General features: G+C 34.0%; 1 protein-coding gene across 2 annotated transcripts in view; it reads left to right on the plus strand.

The window, feature by feature from the left end:
- The window catches only part of CDH9 (cadherin 9), a 98,619-nt gene that overhangs the window by 47,210 nt on the left and 27,548 nt on the right, over positions 1-23,861 (plus strand). For both annotated transcript variants that reach the window (XM_086741958.1, XM_086741959.1), the window contains one exon: positions 4,177-4,471. In XM_086741958.1, the coding sequence (XP_086598084.1) occupies positions 4,177-4,471 (295 nt within the window). The remainder of the gene's footprint in view (positions 1-4,176; positions 4,472-23,861) is intronic.

Raw genomic sequence — 23,861 nt, forward strand, 5'->3', positions numbered from 1 at the left:
AACAGAGGAGACTGTAGTAGACCAGACTCTTTAGAGATTGCTTCACACAACAGTAATATGAAAGAGGAATTAAGTCCTTTAGATTATGATAGCCAATTTACAGAAATTATGAATATACCTTCACAATTCTACAAGGTGAATTTAAAAAGTACTGTAAGGACATTAAAATTTTCTAATGTAATTTGTAAGAATTTTGCTCGAAGAACTTCTTACTTCTACTTGCACACAACTGTAAATAGCAGGTAAGGATGAACACCCAAGTGCAGTACTGCATAATACACAAGGCAATGTTGTTGATATTGAACACAGGAAGAAAGGTAACACACCATAGCTATATCTGACTTGTGGGACCCAGAATTTCTTCCTTATGCCAAAAGAGGACTCACTTCTGCATCTTCCTCCCATTCCTCCCTGTCCTGGTTTGAGGAGACCAAATAAAAATAGCTGAGAAAGATAGGAGCCTCTGCTCTCTCTAGTGTGTGACCAGGATGTTAGTCTGGATTTTGAGGTATTTGGGCCTGGGACTGAGCATGTCCATGAATTAATTTGTTCTCTAGGTCAGATATCAATCACCTGCCTATCTATCTGGTAACTTTATGACACATCTAAAGAAAAAGATCTCTGACTTCAAAACTCTTTGTTCACACCCTTTGTTCCTTCCATGTGCATCTGCATTCTAGATGTGATTGCAGCTCCATGCAATCCTGTATCCCCCACACACCATTTAAGACGTTTGCTTGTCTGACTACTCAGTGATGACTTACTGTGTGGGAATGAAGAAGTACTTCCTTACATTCAGTGTTGAGAAAGGATGTTAGCTTTATGGAGGCTCCAGCCTTCCTAACGCCTTATGTTAAATGATTTCCCTTCTCCTGACCCATGAGATTGGTCCCTCACTATGCTACCAGACACAGCTACTGTGGGTGCTTCCCCAGCCAACTGACTGAATACGCTACGGAAACACATAACAACACAAGGCATCTTAACTGGCACTTGAACCTTTTAAATACTCAAAAAGAAGCTGGCCTGCTTTAATGAGAAAACTAGGTTCAGGTGCTAGCCATAAGTCCTGAGATCTGATTCTTATTTGACATGTTTTATAAAAGCTTCTACCTCAAGAAGAAAGTAGAGAGCTATATGCCACAAGGTGATGAATATCTAAAAAACAATGAATGTGCACTGTTTCTTCAGGACAGGAAATTATGCTGTTTGGCACAAGACAAAATAATCTGACTGAAAGAAATAAATTGTATTTTGTTCTTGACATACAAATAAGTCTGCTCTTTTTTTTTTCTCCTGAAAATAAAAAAAAAATATGAAAATAAGTTCAAATATTTTAACAAACTTCCTATATGGATTACATAGTGCTCTACACTCTGTGTCAAGACACACATACAATATTGTGGAACAATGACTTGGGGAAAATCAGTTTCTCTAAGATTTATCCTAATAGAACTACTTCTAGGGTAAAATGCAGTTACTACTTCCAGGATAAAATGTGGTTGGCATGCTTGCTGCAGCGGTTCCCTAAGCAACACACCCTGCCTGTATTTGCACATGCTAAGGCGAGCAGAAGGAACAGAATGGAGGGTGGAGCGGAGTGGGAACACTGCAGCCAGATTCTGTTACACTCCCTGCAGGGACAGGAACTTCACGATACCTGGTGGCTAGTAGGCTGTACAGTAGCTGATGAACTGCATTGTGATTGTCAAGAAAGAAGAATACCAGTTGCTGAGCCAAGAATTGTGGTGAAATCATGTTCTTTAGATGAACTTTGCTCATTATAATGTCATTATAATACCAAAACACACCTCCATCCCAAAAGCTACCTGCCTCCAAGGTGCGACCACCCCTCACTGAGCATGTGTTCTGAATTTCTTTTAGTCTATGCCTTTAAAAGCAAAGGGAGGAAAATTTACACCAATCCTAACAAATGTATGTATGACAGGGGTCACTCAAGCTCCACCTAAAAGTAAAAAAAAAAGAAAACAACAAAACAACAGTTTAAAAATGACAAGAAAAGGAGGATATTGGAGAAGACCTCCATTGGAATGTTGGGGACCAGTTGACAGGCTGACCCTCTCTTTCCCCCCCATAGGGACACCTATTGGGTAAGAGCTCTGTGTTATGCACGCTTAGATAATACTAACATCTTGCTAGCCATTAAAACTTACCATATGTATTGTTTTAAGGTTTTTTTTGCAGTCAGTATCTTATCACTGGCTGTCTTCAAATCTTTGTCCTGTCACAAACATACATAATAAAATTTGTCTATCTATGAATATAAGTTTCCAGAAACTCTAATAATTGATATAGGGGATATAAGGGATTTGTCTTAGTGTCACTGCCTGTGAAGAGCCCTGAATAGGTTAGATGAAGACTCTCCAATCTTGCATCTTGCAGGTTGCCAAGAGGAATTTGTCCCAGTCATGCTGTCAGCATAAGCCTGACAGGCTGGCCAAATTGCAAAGGGTTCGAGGAAACCCCCCTTCTCCTTAAACAGAGTATGGCAGGCTGTTCGGACACAAGGGTCTTATCTTTCTTGGGAAACTGGCAGGCTGGTCAAATTGAAAAGGGTTCGAGGTAACCTCCCTCCCTGTCCTCTATCGACACAATATTGTGTCTTATTGTGATAAATATTTAGGTTTATTTTCTCTATATTACCTCTAGAGTTGGTAAGTTGATAAGGACCTTTTTTGAGTGCTGTATGCATGTTGTATATAGTTCTTTCAAACCATTGTATGCAATCCTTATGAATTTTCATAGATATTTGTTACAAATATACATTGAACATATTAAGTGCTAAAACTGCTTGGATAATCATCTCATCCAGACTTACCTCTAAAAGACTCTAAAAATAATAAAATCATATTTGGTGACTAGTGTTAGACTACAGTATTAAATTAGAGGAAAGAATCAAAGTGAAGAAATTTAACAAAATCCACCACAATCACTCTTCACACAGGTGGAGTAATAAACAGATGCTATGGTTCAGCTATGAAACATGGAGATAAACACCAACAGGAATACAGAAACAAGGAAACAAGTGGCATAAAATAACATATCTGACTCTAGTAACTATCTAGAGTAATACCTTTACTGATACTGAGCAATATTTCCTCATGTGGATGATATAATATATTTTTCTACTCAGAAAAATAAAAAAAAAAAAATCTGGGATAAGATTCATTCTATCCACATTTGAAAAACACTCAGGTCACCAGCCTGTGGCCAGATGTGACTGTAAGCATATATTTGAGCCAAATATGCTACCGATGCCCTTTAAAAGGAACTGTGGGTCCCTGTAAATGAAATTTGAAGAATACACTTCTGAAAAAGATTATTTTATGAGAATTTCTAGTGCCTGGGTCAGCTTCAGTGACTTGCTTTGGCTTTGGTTTCCGGGCGCTTTTTCATATGGTGCTATATGTCAAACTAATCAGTGCCTGTAAGTTCACAGGGGTACAGTTTTGAACTCCTATGAAGACGTATAGTAGGAAAAGGACTGTTAAACTTGATTTGATGCTTTGAAAATTTACTTCCTAGTGTTCTTGAAAATTATTTCTCCTATGTGGAGAGAACTAGAAGGAAGAAAGAAATTAACTGAGGTAAGATGTTCCTGAAAAAAAAAAAAAGAAAAAAAAAATAAAATAAAAAATAATAATAAAAAAAAGAAGAGTACTGCAAGAAAAGAAACACAGGTTGCTTAAATCAAACCCTTTTATAGCTGATTTTGGGAAGTTCAGCTCTAATCCTTAAAACCTACTTCTTCTATGTTGGTACAAGGTAACTGTACCAATAAATGGGAAGATAATATTTATTTTGCAAATAGAAACTTGGTAGTTTTACACTCCTTCTCACCTTCAAAAGAATATTTCTGCTAGTTTCTGGATAGACTGTTTAAAGAAATATCATTTTTTGTTTTAAGTTAGTCATGTTAAATAGTACTCCAATATCTACTACATTCCTCTGTGTCCTTATGAGTTTGTTTAGAGCTATTTTTTTGTGTATGACTGAGGCCAAATTTGAAATTTTTCCAACAGTGAAACATAAGAAAACTACTTCTGACCCCAATTACAGTCAACATTGTACAGACTTATTCATATATGCTGAATGATTTGGTCTGCAATAACAATACATATATTTATAGAATTCTTCTTTTCTACCTCCCTGAAGCTACACACTGACCAAGATAAAGGAGATGGAAATTTAAAATACATATTAACAGGAGATGGGGCTGGCAGTCTGTTCATTATAGATGAAAATACAGGAGATATCCATGCTGCAAAGAAATTGGACAGAGAAGAAAAATCCCTGTATGTGCTACGTGCCAAGGCTATAGACAGAAAAACTGGAAGACAAGTGGAGCCGGAGTCTGAATTTATCATTAAAATCCACGACATAAATGACAATGAACCAAAATTCACCAAGGACATGTACACCGCCAGTATTCCGGAGATGTCTGGAGTTGGTAGGTAAAAACCTATCCTTATGTAAAATACAAATGAGTTTGAGCTGCTTTGGAATTCTTAAGTAATTTATTATTTGAGGCACTTAATACTAGCTTCTGTGAATATCAATAGAACAATTTTTGTTACCTATAATGAATCATTCCTTCTTTTAGCTATTTGTTTCTTCTTCATCCACTTTCTAACCATTTTCCACACTATAAGCTACTCTATACTCATTTAAACCCACCAGAACCATCAAGGAATGTAGCATATGTGGTTGTCTTATCAGTTGCTACGTAGTTTTGCCACAGCTGAGAACACTACTTGCATAAAATGTATACTCTTTGTAATTGTAAAGTCTAATTTACCAAATCTTTCTGTACCTTTAGACAAAAACATCTTTAAGCATGTAAGTATGTAAATAAATTAATGTATCAAAATGATGCTAAATATGTTCCTACAAATACCTTTTTTAAAAATTATGTTTTCTCTCTTGTATCAATATTAATAGATGGTGGTGGTGTTTTTTTCAACATGGACTTTTCTGTTTGGATTTTTTTTTAAGATACCAAACATGCAAACATCTTCACCAAAGAAATAACTCTTCATGTTTAAAAAATATTTTTCTTCATGGATAAAAACTTACATCTATTCGCAACTGCTACAGTGAAAAGTAAAAATATGGAGTGACAGTAGAAGACAGATGAGAAATATAGCATCAAAGAAAAGTAATTCTCTCAGTTTTGCTCAAATAATATAAAGTGATAGATAATATTAACCAGCAGACATTAATCAGAAGTTATCATAATTGCCTAAGTGCTCCACTATTCTAGAGTAGAGACAATCTCTCTGATAAGATGAGCAAGCATAAAATATATAGGCTATGGGAAACAACTGACAGATAAATTCTCAAGAGTTATTTACTTATAATGAATTACCATAATAGTTTACAAATCAGCCCTGGATTGCTAAGAGACACAATAAAATACCAATCAATATTTGTGACTGATATATATCTTTGCAAAGTAATTTTGAGAAGCTAACAATTATTTCTGCGGGCAGTAGCAGAAGTATAATGGAACAAGACTCTATTTAATAAGTCTCTTCTATAATAATGAGAAGGGAATAACGACACTACTAGGTACAATGTGAAGCATCCAAGAATGGGTCTTTTAAAGACACATAGAAAATAATCTTTTCAATTCAAAATTTAGTTTGTGGATAATCTGTGAAGAAAAAAATGTTGGCAGTGTACTTGTATCTGATTTGAAATAGATTTGTAAGGAAGGAACTCTATAGGAATACATGTATGTTTTAGCTTATAATTAGTCTAACTTCATTATAGTCAATGGGGAAGCATGGATAAAAGAGAACAGAATAAGATCCAGTGCTTTGGCACTGCCTGTGAAATTTTAGGTCTATGTAACATCTGTGTTTGATGATGATGATGATAGTATAAGTACTTTAAGCTGAGAAATTGTCCATAAAAAACCCAAGTAAAAATGAATTTTACTGTGAAAAAAAAATTAAAGGAAAAGGATCTAAACAGTAAAAAAAAAACCTTAGTTTCTTGCTGTAAGTGGAATAGAACTTACAGGTGAGCAAGTCATACTGTTGTAAACATTTCTATAAAGTACACAAGAGAACACATAAAATACAGAATGTAGATAGTATAGTTCTAGAAATATCTAGACAAAATAAAGCTATATGAATGTAAGCCAGCAAATACGCACTAGGCAATGTGTAAAACAAAATGCAGAAAAAGGAAGAATAAAGAGAGAGTGACAAAAATTAAACTCAAAATTGATACAGTGTGGCAATGGGCTGTGTAAGCAGCTCCTGCTTCATACTTTCCACAGTGGCTAGGATATGCATTAAAAAGTCTCCAATGTATTAAGAAAATGACATTTAAGCAGTTGTAATTATTCTTCATTTAATAGGTGGTATTTAATAAACAACTAGTAGCTTTTCTTTTGCCTGGATTTGCAGTACAAACAATTTTTTTTTCCCTGAATATAGTGTTTATTGCAGAAAGTCACATATTTACAGAATTGTAAATTATGCAGGTAGGTTCACTACATTTCAATAGTTAATCTCTTTAGTGGTTTTGGTATATACTACGGTTTGCAGGTTAGATAGGTGTCAAATAGAAGTCCAAAAGCTAAATTTGGTAACAAAGTAGAGCCAAACCTTTTAGTTGGTTCTGGATTGTAGAATTTAGAATAGAATTTGAGGCGGGATGGTCATGTAATGACCATCCTTCAAGTAATGAAGGAAGAACAAACTGAGGAATTACTGAGTGAGCAATGCATATTACAGTTATTGCTGCTGTGCAAGTAAATGCATCTGAATGAAAAGGACAGAAAATATACTGAAAATGAAAAGAAAGAAAGAAAAAAAAACAAGATCACAAAAGCCCATTCCAGAAAACAAGAAGACTTCAGAATAAAAAATTAAGTGCTCCTTAATTCTATGTGTTCCTCTATAACAAATGGAAGAAAATAAGAATAGTAAAATAAAAGCAAGAATCTCCGGAATAGGATTACCATCGTTGTTAACACACGTGAAAAAGTCAGTAAAGTCCTGCATTACTTGCATAAATACCTGAGATTATGACAGTTATTTGTTGTCTAAATTTGTTGTCTAAATACACAGATTCTTGCATACCTAACCAAATAACATTTCTGACTGGAAAAATCTATACAGTTACACAACACAAATTTTAAGAAACAGATACATACACTCATGACGAGCAGGTCAAAAATTTGTGCGAAAATCTCAATTTCTTCCCATCCTTTACTTCTTCCCAATTTTTATTTTTTTTTCTTAACTTTTGTATTTATTATGTTTGCCAAGTTCAACAAATATGACAGCAGATTCTTATGAAAGCTCAGGAAAATGTCACTAAGATTGAGAAATTGAAGAGGAATCATTACTAAAAATGTTTCCGCTGCATGCGTATCTGTTATTCAAATGACATATCATACTACGTATTTCTCAGTTATACTGACTGTTTCTTGGAATAACTGGATCTAGAGCACACAAGGGAAAATGACAAGTCAACACCTCTGACAGAATGTGTGATTTTCAGTACCAATAGGCAAACCTCACTCATATTTTACTAGTTTGATAGTAAGAACAGTGAAAGTGTAACATGAATTTTCAGCACAATATATCCAAGCCTGGAGTGAAATATGAACGCTTATTTGTGCATGAGTTTGTGCTAATCCTATATTGTCATATCTACACTGCAGTCATCAAGCTATACATTAATTAGTCTTGCTATGCCTAAACGGAATCCAGTCATATCCCAATAGCATTATGGGTATACCTAAATTTGCTGTGTAGCAAACTTAGTACTGGAAGCAATCAAAACCACTGAAATGAACTGACTGCAGTGTCATTTCAGATAGCTTTTATGGAAATGATCAAGCTAAATGCTCACAGTGATATTAACTTAAAAAATTAAATGAGAAAGTTAGTTTAAGAGAGTCTAAAACTCAGTAACATGGCATTTGTCATTAAAATCAGCTACTATACTGAAAAACTGGAGGATAATAACTGTTGTAGCTATAATTTTAAAGAGTGCTAGAGCTGACTGGAAGAATCTGGAGGTTTATGTCAGACTAGGTAAACTGATTTAAAAAAAAAATAGTTCCAAAAAATGAGAAAAAGATGCTGGACAGACCCATAAAGGTTAACAAAAATGTAATATAGAAAGTAAAGGAACAAAAGATGTTCAGCATTTTAAATGGATGAAATGCAAAAGCTGTAAGATACTACCTTGTTCACAATGAAAAGCAGGTGGATTTGAGGCATAACCTGTTCTGATTTGACTATATTTTAGAAATACTGTAAGACAAAACTTCAGAGAAGTTACATACATATTAAGAATCTTGAGAATAATCTTGTCATTTCCTTTCCATGTAGAAGGAAAAGTAAAGCCTTGTTTGTACTTAAAAACTACTGATTTCATCTTCAAGGCTTACAGGAGTAAAAGCTATGACCCCAGTATTTTTCCAAGTGAAAGATGATTGCTAAAAAATCAAAATAAAACAAAATTAAAACTAACCCTACATCTCATTGTGAAAACCACTTTTCTCAGGATAGAAAAAAAAATATTAAGAATTTTTTTTTTTTTTAAAAAGAAGGTTAGTAATCAGATATCCTGTAGCGTTCAATCCCTTCTGGCTCGTGAGTCAATATTATTACATCCTCCTGTACCTGCCGTGCTAATTTTAATGAATAAAGGTTTACCATTTTTTTCTCATTGAACATCTCTGGCATGCAGCTGATAAGTATTTCATGTTGTATTTTTAATCTTTGAATTGATCCTATTAAGAGAAGGGATAATGCCTAATTTAATTTAGCACTCATTTCTTCAAACTTGACTGCTCCTTTCTAGATTTTATGGGTCTAACCAAAGGCACCTCTTGCTCTGAATTTCTACAAATAAGATTCGTACAATGTGTAAGTATAGAGGGACAAATTTTAAACGGCTGAATTTAAAATCCATCATTTTTTCATTACATTAATTTTATTGCAAAGTAGTCAGAATAAAAGTGTTTTTCTTCAGCTAAACAGTGAAGTTTGATAGAAGGACATTATATATGAAATATAGATATGACTGTTTACAACTCAAGCACAGAGGATTACAGCATGCCTAAACATCCCCTGCTCACTGCAGAGGAGTTGAACTAGATGACCTTTAAAGGTCCCTTCCCAAATTATTCTATGATTCTAATTAAGAGCTACTTTAAATAAAAGATAACTATAAAATACATATGCAGAAAGAGAAAGAGAGAAAAATAAATATGAAATTACAGTAAAACATAGGGGGACATATGCATTATTAGTGCAATTTTTATTACCATGCTATTGTCTGTGAGCACAGTAGTATATACTGCAACATCAATTACACAATGACTGTGTTAGAAGTTCCATTATATTTGTTCACCCTTTCTATAGTATCTCTTGGGATCACAACTACTACTGGATTTAAGTAGGACTGCATTCTAATATTTCATTTTAGATACATCATATTTTCAGCATCACATAATCATCAACACTTATTTCTCAAGAGCATTTTGTAATTTTGTATAAGAAGTTCTTATAAGAACAAGGAGGCCTTACGGTAAAAAAAAAAAAAAAAAAAAGCCTGCATCAAATACAGTAACCATCGTATCTTCTATTTTTGAATTTGCTTATGTCAGTAAGCATTAATCTACAGATGTTTGGAAACGACTAAATGGAGGCAGCTCTTATCTTTCATATTTCACCAGGAAATAATTATATTTTCTCCTCTGCAGATTTTTTCCTGGTTTCAGATGCTTAGAAATAAACCCTATGAATGACTGTCTTGACATTGCCACAAGCTTATGAAGACTACTTTACTAACTTTCAAAATTTCAGAATGCTAACTGTTAACATACACGCTATTTTAAAATGAATTATAGAGTTAGCTTTAAGACAAAGATACAGTTCAAATACATATTTTACCCATGAGTTCATATTTTACATTCTGCATATAAAATATAGTATTAGAATTCCTTTTAGTCAAGCTAAGCACCATAACAGAAATTCTGTAGCTAGAATACTTCCCATATTTCTATTTGCATTTGCCACTATAACTAAAGAATTTCAATACCTCTGTAACTGTCAGAATCTGCATAGGGTTCTGTTTTTTAAATGCAGCATTTTTATCCTTTCTTAATTTATCTTCTTTATAATTTTCTATACAAGTCTTTATAATGAAAAAAAATCCCTTTCAACAAAATAAACACGAAAATATAACATAAGAATTCAATGCCTCATAATACTTTTTAAAAATACAACATCTAGATGAAAAAGGCAAAAACTTATTTTTGTTAAATAGTTAAAAATATAAATTTAGTTCTCAAAGAAATTTGGTGTATTTTGGGGTTTTTTTTCAGTTTTGGGATGCATTCTGTGAGATACATGCATATAATTTTTATTTACAACAGGCTTGCACTGCATTTTCATTAGGAAAATATATAGAACGCTTTATAATTATTTTGTATTTGGCATGAAGTAGAACTTTTCCAAAGAGTGTAAGGGGGTGCTTTAAGGCTTTATATGTCCAGTTAAAAAAAAAAAAGAAAGCAATTGGAATGCCAAAGAATCTTATTTAGATTTTTTTTTTAAATTTAAATTATTCTGTCGTTTGTATAGTCATGGATATAATATGGATAGCATTTTCCTAGTAAAAAAGGAGGTCTACTCTGCAAGGTACTTGCTACAGCTCTGATACTATAAACACATTATTTTGAATTTGTACACTTCACCTTCAAGCTGGATGTTGCGTAAGCGTTAAAATTTCCCTGCATGAACTCTATTTCATTATTAATGTATATAATTTCTGTAAAATTTAAATGTCCACATACAACTACTACTTTTTTCCTGAAGTTCCTCCTATGTTTAGTCAGATAAACAAAATCATATATAATGTACATGTTTTGGCTCTTCAAGAAACAGAATGAAAGCATTCTCAAAGGAAAATCTGTAAGTTTACAACACTTTCAAAAAATTATATGATTTCAAGAAAGAAACATTCACTCTAATCCAAACAAAAAAACACTTTCCTTTAAGGATCCAAACAAGCGATTTATCTACTTTTTAAGAATAACATTTTGAGATTATTATTGTTGTACAGCTCTGTTCAACATCCAGATATAACATATTAAATTAAAAATAAACACTGAATTTGTGTTATTTTTATCTTCAGAAGTTTTTTAATTTTATCTTTACATAAATAATTTTATCCATTAGTGATACTTTATTATTCTTTGTTACTGACTGAAGAAAATATAAACACCACCAAAATTAATATAATCACATAAAAATTAATATTTATATATAATGTATATATATACGATGGTAAATAGGAAACTTAAATAAACAAATTGTGTTTATAAAACTTTGTAAGTTCTTCATAAGTCATCAGAAAAAAAACATAGTTTCTTTAAATTCTATGTAGAAGGTATAATGTCACACTTGAAAGAATTGAGAGACACTGCTTGTTCAGAAAAACGAGGGACAAAAACCAGCCTTAACAAGATTCAAAACAGTACTTCTGAAGAATTCAAATCATTCACAAATTTAAGATTTACAGAAGATTTTAACAATATAGATAAGCAGATCTCAAGCTGCAGCCAAAAGGAAGGCTCTTTTAATCTTCATTTGGTCTCTCTGCTCCTAGTGTACTGTCTTATGCCTTATTTGGTGGCCCTCTAAAGCCAAAAGAAGAGAGTGTAAGGAGCTAAAGTATAAAAAAAAAACCAAAAAAAACCAACCAAACAAACAAACAAAAAAAGATTGTTCAAGGTCAATATTCTTCTTCTGCTACTTTTGTTCCCTGGGTCAGATCACATGAAGCTAGATGCCAAAGCTGGTGCTAGGGAAGTGACAGAAGTATGTAAAGTACAGCAAGTAAAAGCAGGAGGCAATGCTTCATCCAGCATTAGCTAACCTCAGCTAAAAAAAATCACTTGTGACATTCATTTTTCTTCAGCTACAAAATCCTCATATCTTCAGGACTCTTCATTTTCTTTCTTTTTTTTTTTTTTTTTTGGGTAGGGGAAGTTTGGTTTCTTATTAAGACACCACAAGTCTGAGGCAGCACAATAGGAAAACCAGAACCATCTATTCACCTTCTGTGAGTAACCGCTCATTCTTAGTGCTGGAAGAAATTGAGGTTTTGTAGAATTACTGCCAGCAAGTAAAGGCAAATAGCACTTGCTGTAAAGACAGGAAGGTATAAATAATTTCCATATTTCTGTCTCATAGGAACTAAGTCACTGTCAATTCATTATTAAAAGTTTATCACCTCCTCTGAGCTCTCATAAACCTGCATCTGCTGACCTTTCATGACATGCTGGTCTAAACTACTTTCCCTAGGAAGAAGTAAGACAACAGCAGTTTAAATGCAGCAATTAGTAAGCAGGATGGATAACTTTTAAAGCACTATATGGGGCTTTTGGCTTTGTAAACTGGTTGATGTAAACGTTGGAGATGCAGTTTTAAGGTAATCACAAACTCATTTAAACTTTATGTCTTGAGTTTCTATCAATTAGTGGAAGACTAGAACAGCTCTGCTCCACAGATATGTCAAAATGTGTTCAGCTACTGCAGCAACAGACATCACAGCACCCTTGGAGTGACAGTCTTCTTGCCAAGTGGAATTTTCAGGCCTGGATTATGTTAAATGTGGCTCCCCTTTATATGTTTCTGAAATTATTCAGTGCAATACTGTTTGCCTGGCTACTTTATTGCAACAATTTTTTGTTTCCATTTTCTGTGTACACTGAAAAACAAAACAAAACAAAACAAAAAAGTAACCCCAGAGATCTGGACCTCTCTGGACTGGAATTTGAAACTAGCATTAAAAGTGGCAGCAGCATACTTGCACTAAAAATTGTTCGATGTATCCATTTTCCTTCCTTTTATTTCAGTAAATTTTCTGCTATAACATTATAATCTCTGAACAAAAGCATAGTGGGCATGAATTCTTTACATAAGCACTTTTGCTCAGACTGCAGTGCAGTACAATGGGATATGTTCTGCATTGTTAGAGATGCTGTCCTTCAGATAGGATGTTAAACCAAGGTCCTTTCGTCTTACATGGCTTGACATCTAAAAAGTAAAACTCTCATTGACATTCTGAAAATATTAAGGAACAGCCATGTTGCTTCAGCCAGTATATATACCCCTTGATGTGAACATACACCCTTTAGACATATTTGATATAAATGTGTTACAATTTACAGCCATGTGCAACCCGTTTTCAGAGGCACAGTAAATACTGAGTTCCTATTCATGATGCCAGTTTTCAGGCACCTAATTTATTCCATTATGAGCTTTTGCAGCTATGAGCCACCAAATAATTTTGCTTCTGTTAAGACAGGCTAGAGTATAGCAGGTGCAGTAAGCCCCTTCTCACATTTATGTGACCATATCTGAGCCTGTGGCAACTGAACTGCTGGTACTAAGGACTGGAATAGCTAAGACTAGTGAACATTACTAATATTAGGAATACTTGTGTCTTTATAAGAAGGAACATGTCAAACAGATGCATACATGTGTCATATCCTTTATTAAAATTAAAACATGTTAGACATCAAAATAAGCGAGCTAATAGTGTGGAGGAGGTAATTTGTTGTCTAAGGGCAGAATGTGCTCTTAAAGTGCTACTGTTAATGTCTCTATTTATATTGTGCTAATGCACAGAGTTCTTTCCTGACATCATGTAGTTCAGTTGCTTATGTAGTTTTAGGTGTTTAAAAAAAAAAAAATTATTTATTTAAATTATTTTTGAGAATAGAATTTTTCAAACTTTGGATCTGTAGTAGACTGGGAAGACTGGACACTCAGATCTAAGTCTGGAATTGTAATTAACTGGATAAAACTTAAATCTATTTGAGAACTGGTTGTATGTAGCCATAAGAAATTTACAAATTATATTGAGAATTATTTAATTTAAAAAATTTTGTTAAATCAAAGCACATCTGAGATGCTTACTTAGTTTAATCTTCTGAACACAGAAGCTTTTCAGTTGTCAGGCAGCTTTCTGCCTGCCTGAATATACATTTTAGTTGCTAATGTTATGCAGCTGAGTGTAAAATGTCAGGTTTATTTTTTAAAATCATGCTAACACATGCATGATTCTATTTTGAATGTAAAACACAAAGTTCATGTGGTTTTTTTTTACCAGATTTTTCTGTAACTTCTCAGTATTTACAAAATGTGTAAATAAGATACAATGGATCATATCTGGATGTAAGACAATCCACAACTTTTTTTTCTGATATAATATATTAAAGTAACTAAGCGTCACATACAGTAGACTGTATATAAAAACACTTTGACATAATTTTCAGTCTTCCAAAGAGTTAACAGTCTTATAAAACAGATCAATCTTTCATAAAACAAAGGTCCAGACACCTACATCTTTATTCCATGTACCGCATTTCAAGAGCTATCCCACTCCACTTCTAACCCTTAGTTTTAGTAGAGCTACTGAAAAATAAAAGCTTTATTTCAGGTGAATCTGAATGATTAGGACTATTTCTATTACAAATTGTTTATGAAGATGGTGTACAAATTATTTATGAAGATGGTCAGAGGGCTGGAGCACCTCTCCTACGAGGCCAGGCTGAGAGAGTTGGGGCTGTTCAGCCTGGAGAAGAGAAGGCTCTGGGGAGACCTTATAGTGACCTTCCTGTATCTAAAAGGAGGCTTACAAGTAAAATGGGTGAAACTCTTCAGCAGGGCCTGTTGTGACAGAATGAGGGGTAATGGTTTTAAAATAGAAGGAGGTAGATTTAGACTAAATATAAGGAAGAAATTCTTTACAATGAGAGTGATGAAACACTGTAACCAGTTACTCAGAGAGGTGGTAGATGCCCCATCCCCGGAAGTACTCAAGGACAGGTTGGACGGGGCTCTGAGCTGGTTGGAGATGTCTCTGCTCCTTGCAGGGGGGTTGGACTAGATGACCTCTAAAGGTTCCTTCCAACCCAAACTATTTTATGATTCTATGACTCTATAATTCTATCTGCAGCATACCATCAACCTAAGAGTAGCAAGCTCAGGAAAGGAACATTACTTCCCCAGAAGAAGTCCACTATTCTCCCTAAGAGAGACCATCAAATAGCTCTCTACTGAGGTAGAAGGACTATGAGTGTCTGCCCATAGTGGATACAATATTGTTAAATAAGTAAATTTCTCACTTAAAATGTGCCCATGCATATATATGTATGCATATATAACAGATATATATATTTATGTATATTACATAAATAAAATATGACACTTCTTTCAATTAAATAATGAAAATAGGTATGAGAATTGATAATGAGTTTCTAGCAATATAGAAATGGCAGTTACTGTGTGTGTGTTTTTCTTTGTTCAATTAACAATTCCACTTGAATTTTATTATATGTCACCATTATTCCTTCTTACCTGTTATATAGTAATTTCAGAATTTTTTTGTCATACACAGCCTTCACAGTCAAGAAAATCAAAGTAAGAAAAGGCTTATCCTAGACTGTCTTTTCTAACTCCTGTTTATTTAAAATTTACTCTATATTATTTGCACTGATACTTATGTTTTACTAAGTACATGGAACAAGATAGCTTACAGCATTTCTCATGGCAATCTGTGTATTTTTCTTAATATCTAGCAAAATACACATCTACAAGTTTTCACAATGTCAGCAATCCTGATGCTCACTTTTACCTTATTATCTGCTAACTAACCAAGATGCCTTGGAAGACTTTCCAGAATAGCTTTTTCCTACAACTTTATGTATACGTGATACTGTGAAATTGGGATCAAGAATGATTAAGATGTGTGCAAGTATCAATTTTATTCCTTATTAAAATTGTTCTTATCTTCATATTTAAAACACATTGCTTACATCTAATTGGTAATTTAAACAAAACAAAACAAAACAACCCAACATTCAGTCCACTGAAGTATATACACGTGTGAATACCCTACATTTAACAGAGTTGCTGCCAGTAAACCGCAAGTTGTCATCAAATCTTCCTGTCAGAAAGCTAGCTCAATAACAGTTACTTCACTCTGCTTCAAGGCAAATGATAAATCACTTGTGATAAGTAAGGCTACGTAGACAGTATATTCGAGACGTAAACAAAAAAATCCAAAGGTTTATTTCCTCGTAAAGTCAAAATATGTGGCAGTTGTGAAAAAAACTACCTAAATAATAACCTCCTCTTTTGTGCACTGAAGTGGTTAAGAGAGAGGGTAGGAAAAAGGAGTCTTATATTTTGTTGTCCAGAATATTAATACTTACTGAATGCATTAAGATTTTTTAAGATATCTTGTCTATCAGGAATGTATGTCTACCTAAGGAAGATAAATAAACTATTTAAGAGCATATGTCCAACTAATTTTTGCTGAGAAGTAGGCACGCACATGTCTAAACCTCTGGAAATCAGCTCAGACATTTCTAAGAGATTTCTCGAACAAGCAATTTGGAATCAATACCTTAAATCTTTTTCAACTAGAAGTTTTCAAATCTATGAGATACATCCAAATGAGATCATCCTCATGATATGTGTCATTTACTGTGACTGTAGTCTTGCAATCAATAGCCAATGCACTTGTGATTAAATTACAAACATAGTGAAAACTCAACAGTCTTTAGCAGAACACTTCTGCATGTGAATAATTTGACAGATTATACTCAAGACATTTGAATACTTTTGAAGATGAAATGTCTAGAAATAACAGAATAGTCCCTAGAATGACCCTACTTAATATTCTATGAGTTTTGTCTACATGTACATACACACACACGATATACTTACATACATATTTACTTATATATACCCATGCAAGCTCTAGAAGTGTTTTACTTTCATCTAAAAATAGTACTTTAACTAATGTAATTTTTAAAAGCCCATGACTAAGACAACCCTGGAATTTGTTTCATTTTCTCTACTTTAGACTCCATTTCTCTTCCAAATTACAGGTCTCTATTGTCATTTCCACAGACAATATCCACAGTATCCAAACATGACAGAAGTAAAAGGTTTTCATGAATCACATATTAGAAACTACTGTCAATTTGGATTTACCAATTATATCTTAATTTACTGCATTTTCATATAAATTTACTATTTTCCACAGCTGTATTACTGTTTAAAGAGATAGATTTAATAACCATCCAAACAAGAGCTGCAACAGATGATGAAAATGCCCCCAGATAAAACAAATATAAGACTAGTCTGTTTTCTTCATAATAATGTATTACATTCTCATGGTCATAACAGAGATTCACTTATGGTTTCAAATGGCACCTGTTTGCATAGCTGGCAAAAGGGATAAACCCTGTAAAGAATTCTATTTACTTGCATTACAGTAAAATTTTGAAGATGCAAATGAGAGTGAGGTTCTAGTTTCAAATCATAGATAAAAACCCATAGTGAAGAGACTCTCCAAAATCTAATAAAGAGATACAAAGGCTGAGCTCTAATTAAAAAAAAAAAAAAGAGAGCAAATTAAAAACAGGCACAGAAAGCTAACTTGTTCCTTTCCCAAAATATTTGTAAACCTGTGTGTGTTGCATTATAAAATACAGAACTGTATGCACACCAAAAACTCAAAGTTTAGTCCTAAAAAGTGGCAATTATTGAAACCCATTTATTTTAAGCTTGCTTTTTTTTCTCTTAAATGAAACCTTTAGAGATTGTAAGGAGTCTCTCAGGTAACTTCTTTTGAGAAAAGAAAAGGGCAAAGCAGAAAGCTTCTTAAAGTTGTGTAACATGAATAAAGGAATCAGAGAGTAGTGAAGAATTAACATCCCTATGATTACTTCATTATTTCATAAATTTAAAATTACAAACAGAACTAAAAATTTGGTTGGAACTATTGGCCAGGTATTAGGGTTTTTAATCAATAGATAACTGCATTGCAGCCTGTGCGAATTACTACTTCTTCTAGTAGGATCAACAGGGACAAACTCTTCTTAAGTTTATCATAAAAACAGCTGAAAGCTGTTTCTCTTGCAGTATTCCAGAAAGTAAGATGAGGCAAAGGGCCAAGATTGTCAGCTCTCATCTTTAAAAGCAATTAAGCCTTCAAAGATTCTTGAGTTCCTGTGACTTACCTGCCATGGATGGCAGCTGTCAGTCCATAAATCTGGTCTATTTCCACATACTTTGTAAAAGCAGTGTGGTCAGAGAAAGAGTAATCAAGGTATTTAACTGCTATATTATGGCATCACTTGTTGCTCCTTTAACATATTGGTTTCATTAGCAACTAATTCTAGTTGGAGCAACCTTACCACACACATAGCAGTTCCAGGTCCAGAAACAAGCTACCAGTGAGTTTCATCATTATTTTGAATAGAAATTTTGAGGACAATTTTGTGAATTGTTCTTTTCATTTTTGGTTTAAATTTGTTTTTTAATATAGATTGTAGATACTTGCTCTGCCTAAAAGAAGTGTGTTTTCTAAGTGTGAGTATGTACAGCACGTTTTAAAAAAATGAAAAATATTTCTAAGCTGCAGTTCATTTATTATGGATAGCATATCACTTTATACTATAACTCTAGTCACTAGGAAATGCAGTGTAAAAGCTAGTCAACATCAACACTTGAAAGAATCTGACTACCCTTTTCTCTAGCTTATCACTGCCATTTGATGGCACCAGTATTGCTGTTTCAGAAGTGATTTTATTTATGATGAGAAGGGGAAAAAGAAGCTTCCCAAAAGAATAAACATACACAGAGTTGTTCACACACTAATACTTCAAACTACTTCTCATTCTTTTTACTGTTTCCCACTTGTTATTGCATCCATAATGCTTTTCAAATTCTCATGCAGGGCATCTCATGCACTTCACAGTTACAATTACCACCAAAGGAAAACTAAAGTTCCTGTATCAAGGTATTGAACAGCGGGAGGGCAAGGGCTAGAGGCTTTGTTCAGCTTTAGCCATTCTTTTCCAGTTCAATTTTAGACATTATGTTACAATGTTGTACGTATTATATTCACTGGCAAAAGCCTCTGCCCCACACAGAATTTCAGGCAGATTAAAGACAGAGTTGTCTGGTCACATTGCACCTTGCCATGGGATGAGACAATCATTAGTGCACACTTACTTCTTTAATGCAAGATCTGACAACACTATCTAAAACGTAACTTTATTTTGTCAAAATGAACAAAACCCTAAAACATCAAAACAACACATACAAGAACTGATGAGAATTATTTCCCCGCTATGTTTATAAAACACAAGGACTGTTTCTAGAGTAAAGTTGCATAAAAATGAATGGGTGGTGAGGTCCACCTGTTTTTACTGGTATGGAGTGAAATGGAGACGAAAAAGAAGTTCTGAGGAAAGAAGTAAGGCTGTATCATATAGCATAGCTTGGTTTTCTTGCAACTCTTATGAATTACTTTTAGTCACATTAGAAGGGATTAGAGTTTCTGTTTATGTACACCACAGTCGTGCAAAGTTTGTGATTCCTGGATGGGAGATCAGTGAGCAATCAAAACAAAGGTACAGTATCCATCTACAGGAGGTAGTACACCAACTGACTTCTCGATCAGCCATTATATGAAACTATATACACAAAAATAAGAGACAGCATGTTTTCAAGTGAAATTAAGTTTTACTTCACACCTATACAATGGACTATTAAAAATCATCATCTTGGTAAATGTAATTTATGAAATATTTCATCTTCTGTTTTATGCCATCTTTTTAGCTCCTCTGTTTTTATTTTTTTTTTACACTTTTCTGCTCAATATATGTGCTTGGACTACATCTTAAGTTCCTGCTTAATTTTCTAGTGTCATATTATTGTTCCTTTGAGTCTGGTTCCTCAGGTTGCTTATTTGTTTTAAGCTAGCTTAAAACAAATGTTTTTCTGTTATCCCCACTTATTCCTCTCCTAACTTGGATCATTTATCTATTTACGTGTGGACACTTGCTCTGTTTCTGCTTTTACTCTTCCTTTTCCTTTGCTCTTACAAATCTTTTGTGCTACCAACCTTCTGGCTTTTTCTCATCAAAGAAAAGTAGTCCAGTGAAATTTCTGCTAAATTGTGGTCATGTACAAAAGAACAAAGCTCACTTTACAGTTTCCTGTTCCTCCAGCTTTCTAGGTAGAGTTGTCATCCAGGCCAAACATTAGCATTATATCTTAACATTACTTAGTCCTGCCCTTTGTATAGAAAGTAGTCTGAAGTTATGTAGTCCAACTAATGAAGTAATGAGATCCTTAGTGGTGAATTCTCTGTGTTCCTAAACTTTTTAGGCCTGAGTAGTGCCACATGACTGTTCCTAGTTCGTAATTTCTCCAGTTCGATGTCTAAGCACAAAGACCTATCCAGAGAGAACAATCTGCTTTCAAAAATAAAATTGTTTTAATACCTCTCAATATTTCTGTGGCTCAGTTAAAGTTTCATTCATGTCTTCAGCAGGGACATCTCCACAGCACGTTTGCATGAAAATAATCCTTGGAGCTATGCTGTCTGAGCAAACTGTCTGTTCACTTATCCTCTCCAGGGTATTAGCCAAACAAAATTCCTAATTTTGCCTCCATCTCCCAAATATTTTCAGCCTGTAAAAGTCATCCACTTCTAAAATCTTCCCTACATGAATAAACTTGAACAGCTGATTGTTATTGTGCTTGAAAACAGGAAGCAAGCACAAGAGCTTCTCCTTTAGGGAGACAAAGTTCTTCCTGCCTCTCCACTTACCCCAGCTGGTCTTCTATTTCAGAAAATGACACAATCTTTCTACTTTGAGTGGATTTCTCTCTTAAATATAGCTAGATACACACACACACACACACACACACACACACTTCTCTGTAAAAAACAGAACTTTTCAATAATTGCCAATTTTGACAGAAATTGACCTGAGAAAAAACAGAAAGGAAGCTGTCTGGTAGTGTAAAAAACATTCCGTTTCAGCATTGTCAGATTTTTAAATTTCCAAATTACTGTTTGAAAACTTTATATTAGAAAGGTCAAAAGCTAAAACAAATATATTTTTTTTTCTTAAAATCAAGAGTTTGAATTAATCTGAAACTCTACTTCTATAAAAAATGTCAGAATCAAACTAAAAATTCATTTTAAAATTACAGAATTCCCTGTATGTTCTGAATGATACTTAAATCACTATCTGTCTTTTTTTTTTTGATCCAGCATTCATGGAGGAATCTTGAAATATACTATACTAACAACATAATCTCCTCATTTTCTTCACCCAAGCTGAAGAGTACTGTTCAAAATGAAGGTTACAGAAAAAGTTATCAGTAAAAATATCATTTTCACATAGAGACAGATATATTCTTCTGACTGGCAGAAGCTGTTTTAATTCATGTCAACTACAGAAGCCAAATAGGAACAAGAGTTGCATGCTGAAGACTATGACTTTATATGAAAACGTATCAGAATGTGTGCCTGTCTCATCTACTGGAAGACCTCTTCTGCCTTACAGCAATCCTCTGCAGGCTATTTCTTCAGCTTTGCAATGCACTCTGGTGTCATGCTAGGAGACCTAATTATACCAAAGGGACTCTTTCAAAGATTGAATAGCACAAAAAAAATAGAAATATTTTAAACATAATACAGAAAAACATTCTCATTACAAATACTTTTTCAAATGTATGTCTCACTCTTCATGAGTTCTGGAAATCTGTGTCAGTGGGGCTCAGATCTGATACTGAGTTATACTGTCCTAGATATGGAGCAACGTCCTCTTTAATTCAGTTTTCCCTTTTGGATTCTACATTCTTGCAGCCCCATCCCTGGAAACATTTAAGACTAGGTTGGACGGGGCTCTGAGCAACCTGACCTAGTTGAAGATGTCCCTGGTCCTTGCAGGGGGGTTGGACTAGATGACCTTTAAAGATCCCTTCCAACCCTAACCATTCTATGATCCTATGCATACGTACGCACACACAAACACACACACAAAGACACTACTTACACAGACTTAGTATAGATTTGTCTTCTTTTGGTTGTCTTCACAATTATCCTTCTGCATTTTTCCATCCTTACATTAGGTCCCTGTTCATCACAGGTGTGTTGTCAAAATGTTTAAACTGCCAGACTTAAACGTACAACTAAGCAAAGAAGAAAAGGAGAAAAAAAAAATTATGTCGATGTTATTCCACTCATAAAGCTTGACAAATGCAACACATTCAGCAAACTGCTATTCTTTGCTCATTGTATGCAGACATAGAGAGAATCTTTGAGAGACGAAGCCAACAAAACAATCTGCAAGCTGTGTGAAAGAAGGTTTTGGTTTGAAAACAAACCAAAGCAAATAAGAAAAAAAAATAAAAAGAAAAGAAGACATAACTCTTGAGAACTCTGAGATTTAGTTCCTATCCTGAGATGGCATAGGCTTGCTGGGTAGAATTGGGCTGAAGTTCACTTTGTTTTTCAGAAAAATGATGTTATTACTCCTTAGACTACTATTGTAGTCATTCTCACATTTTCTCTGTCACCTTTCACATCAGTATTTTCATGTGGTGTGTTTGATTTTGGCTGGCTGTCAGAGGCCCACCCAGCTGCTCTCTCACTCCTCAACAGTATAAGGGGAGAAAATGAGATGGAAAAGCTCATGAGTTGAAATAAAAACATGAAGATCACTTACCAGTTACCATTAGGGGCAAAACAGACTTGACTTGGGGAAATTAATTTAATTTATTGCCTACTAAAAATAGAGTTGAATGGTGAGAAAAAAAAAAGACAAAAACTAAAACCTTAGTTCTAAGGTTTTAGAACTAAGGTTTAGAACTTTAGTTCTAAGACAAAAACTAAAACCTTAGTTCCTTCTAACCTTAGTTCTTCCCAGGTTCTACTTCACTCCTTCATTCTTACTCATTAGAAAGCTTCTAATTTCTAACCTAGAAGCCTGGTTCATATTTCAAATCATGCTGACTTCTGCTGGCAAATCTGGGTAAAACACTGCTTATGAGGTAGTCTGGAATATAAACAAACAAATGAATAAATACATCCACATCCTATGGGTACCATTCGGATGAGGGTGAGGATAGGGCATAGTTATCTTTATTTCAAAAGACCTAAACTAAACTAGTTTTGCCTCATTACCACTTACTTGGTAGTTAGTGTTGAGTTCCTTTATTTCACTGCCTTTCCTGGTTTAATTTTGGACCCCAAAAGCTAGGAGACATTTCTTTCCTCACAAAAAAAAGCTGCCCAAACACTGCTCTCTGTGAGGGTCTTCCTTTACGAGACATCAGACTGTTGGCAGAGAAGAGAGTGAACTTCATGCTGACAATACATTTTCTGAGGATATACTTTTGTTAATAGTTTTTCACAACTGTAATGTTAGTTTACTAGGAAGTAGTAGCTGTTACAACACTATTTTTTTCATCACTGTACAGAATTCTACAAATTAAAAAAAAAAACAATATTTTGTAAACTATAATGAGATCATATACTTTAACAGATCCACTTGAATTATCTGGTTGTGACGTCCAAAGTTTTTGTGGGGTTAGAGCTTCTGTAGTCTCCTCAGTAACCATAATTCTATGGCACTTGAGTATCAGGAAATAAAGATATACACTCAAATGAGACAAAGACAGACATTTCCCAAAGAGTGCCCTGAGCGCTGAAATGAATTTCTTAAAAAAAAAAAAAAAAAAAAAAAAAAAATTAAAAAAATCATTCTCAAATCAGGCTTCAGCATCCTCTTTTATTTTTTTTTTTCATCAAAACAGTATGGTAGAAAAAGAAAATTAATATGCATTCAGTTGTTGTGACCATACTCAAACTTCTACGTCAGTCCCAAGACAGTGCCTAGATCAGGAGGCCACAGCCATAAGTTTTCCTGATGAAGATATTTTGTTGTTTTTTTTTTTTTTTGTGGGGAG

This window comes from Chlamydotis macqueenii, chromosome 2 (assembly GCF_036417535.1).
Source record: "Chlamydotis macqueenii isolate bChlMac1 chromosome 2, bChlMac1.mat, whole genome shotgun sequence".
NCBI classification, from domain to species: Eukaryota; Metazoa; Chordata; class Aves; order Otidiformes; family Otididae; genus Chlamydotis; species Chlamydotis macqueenii.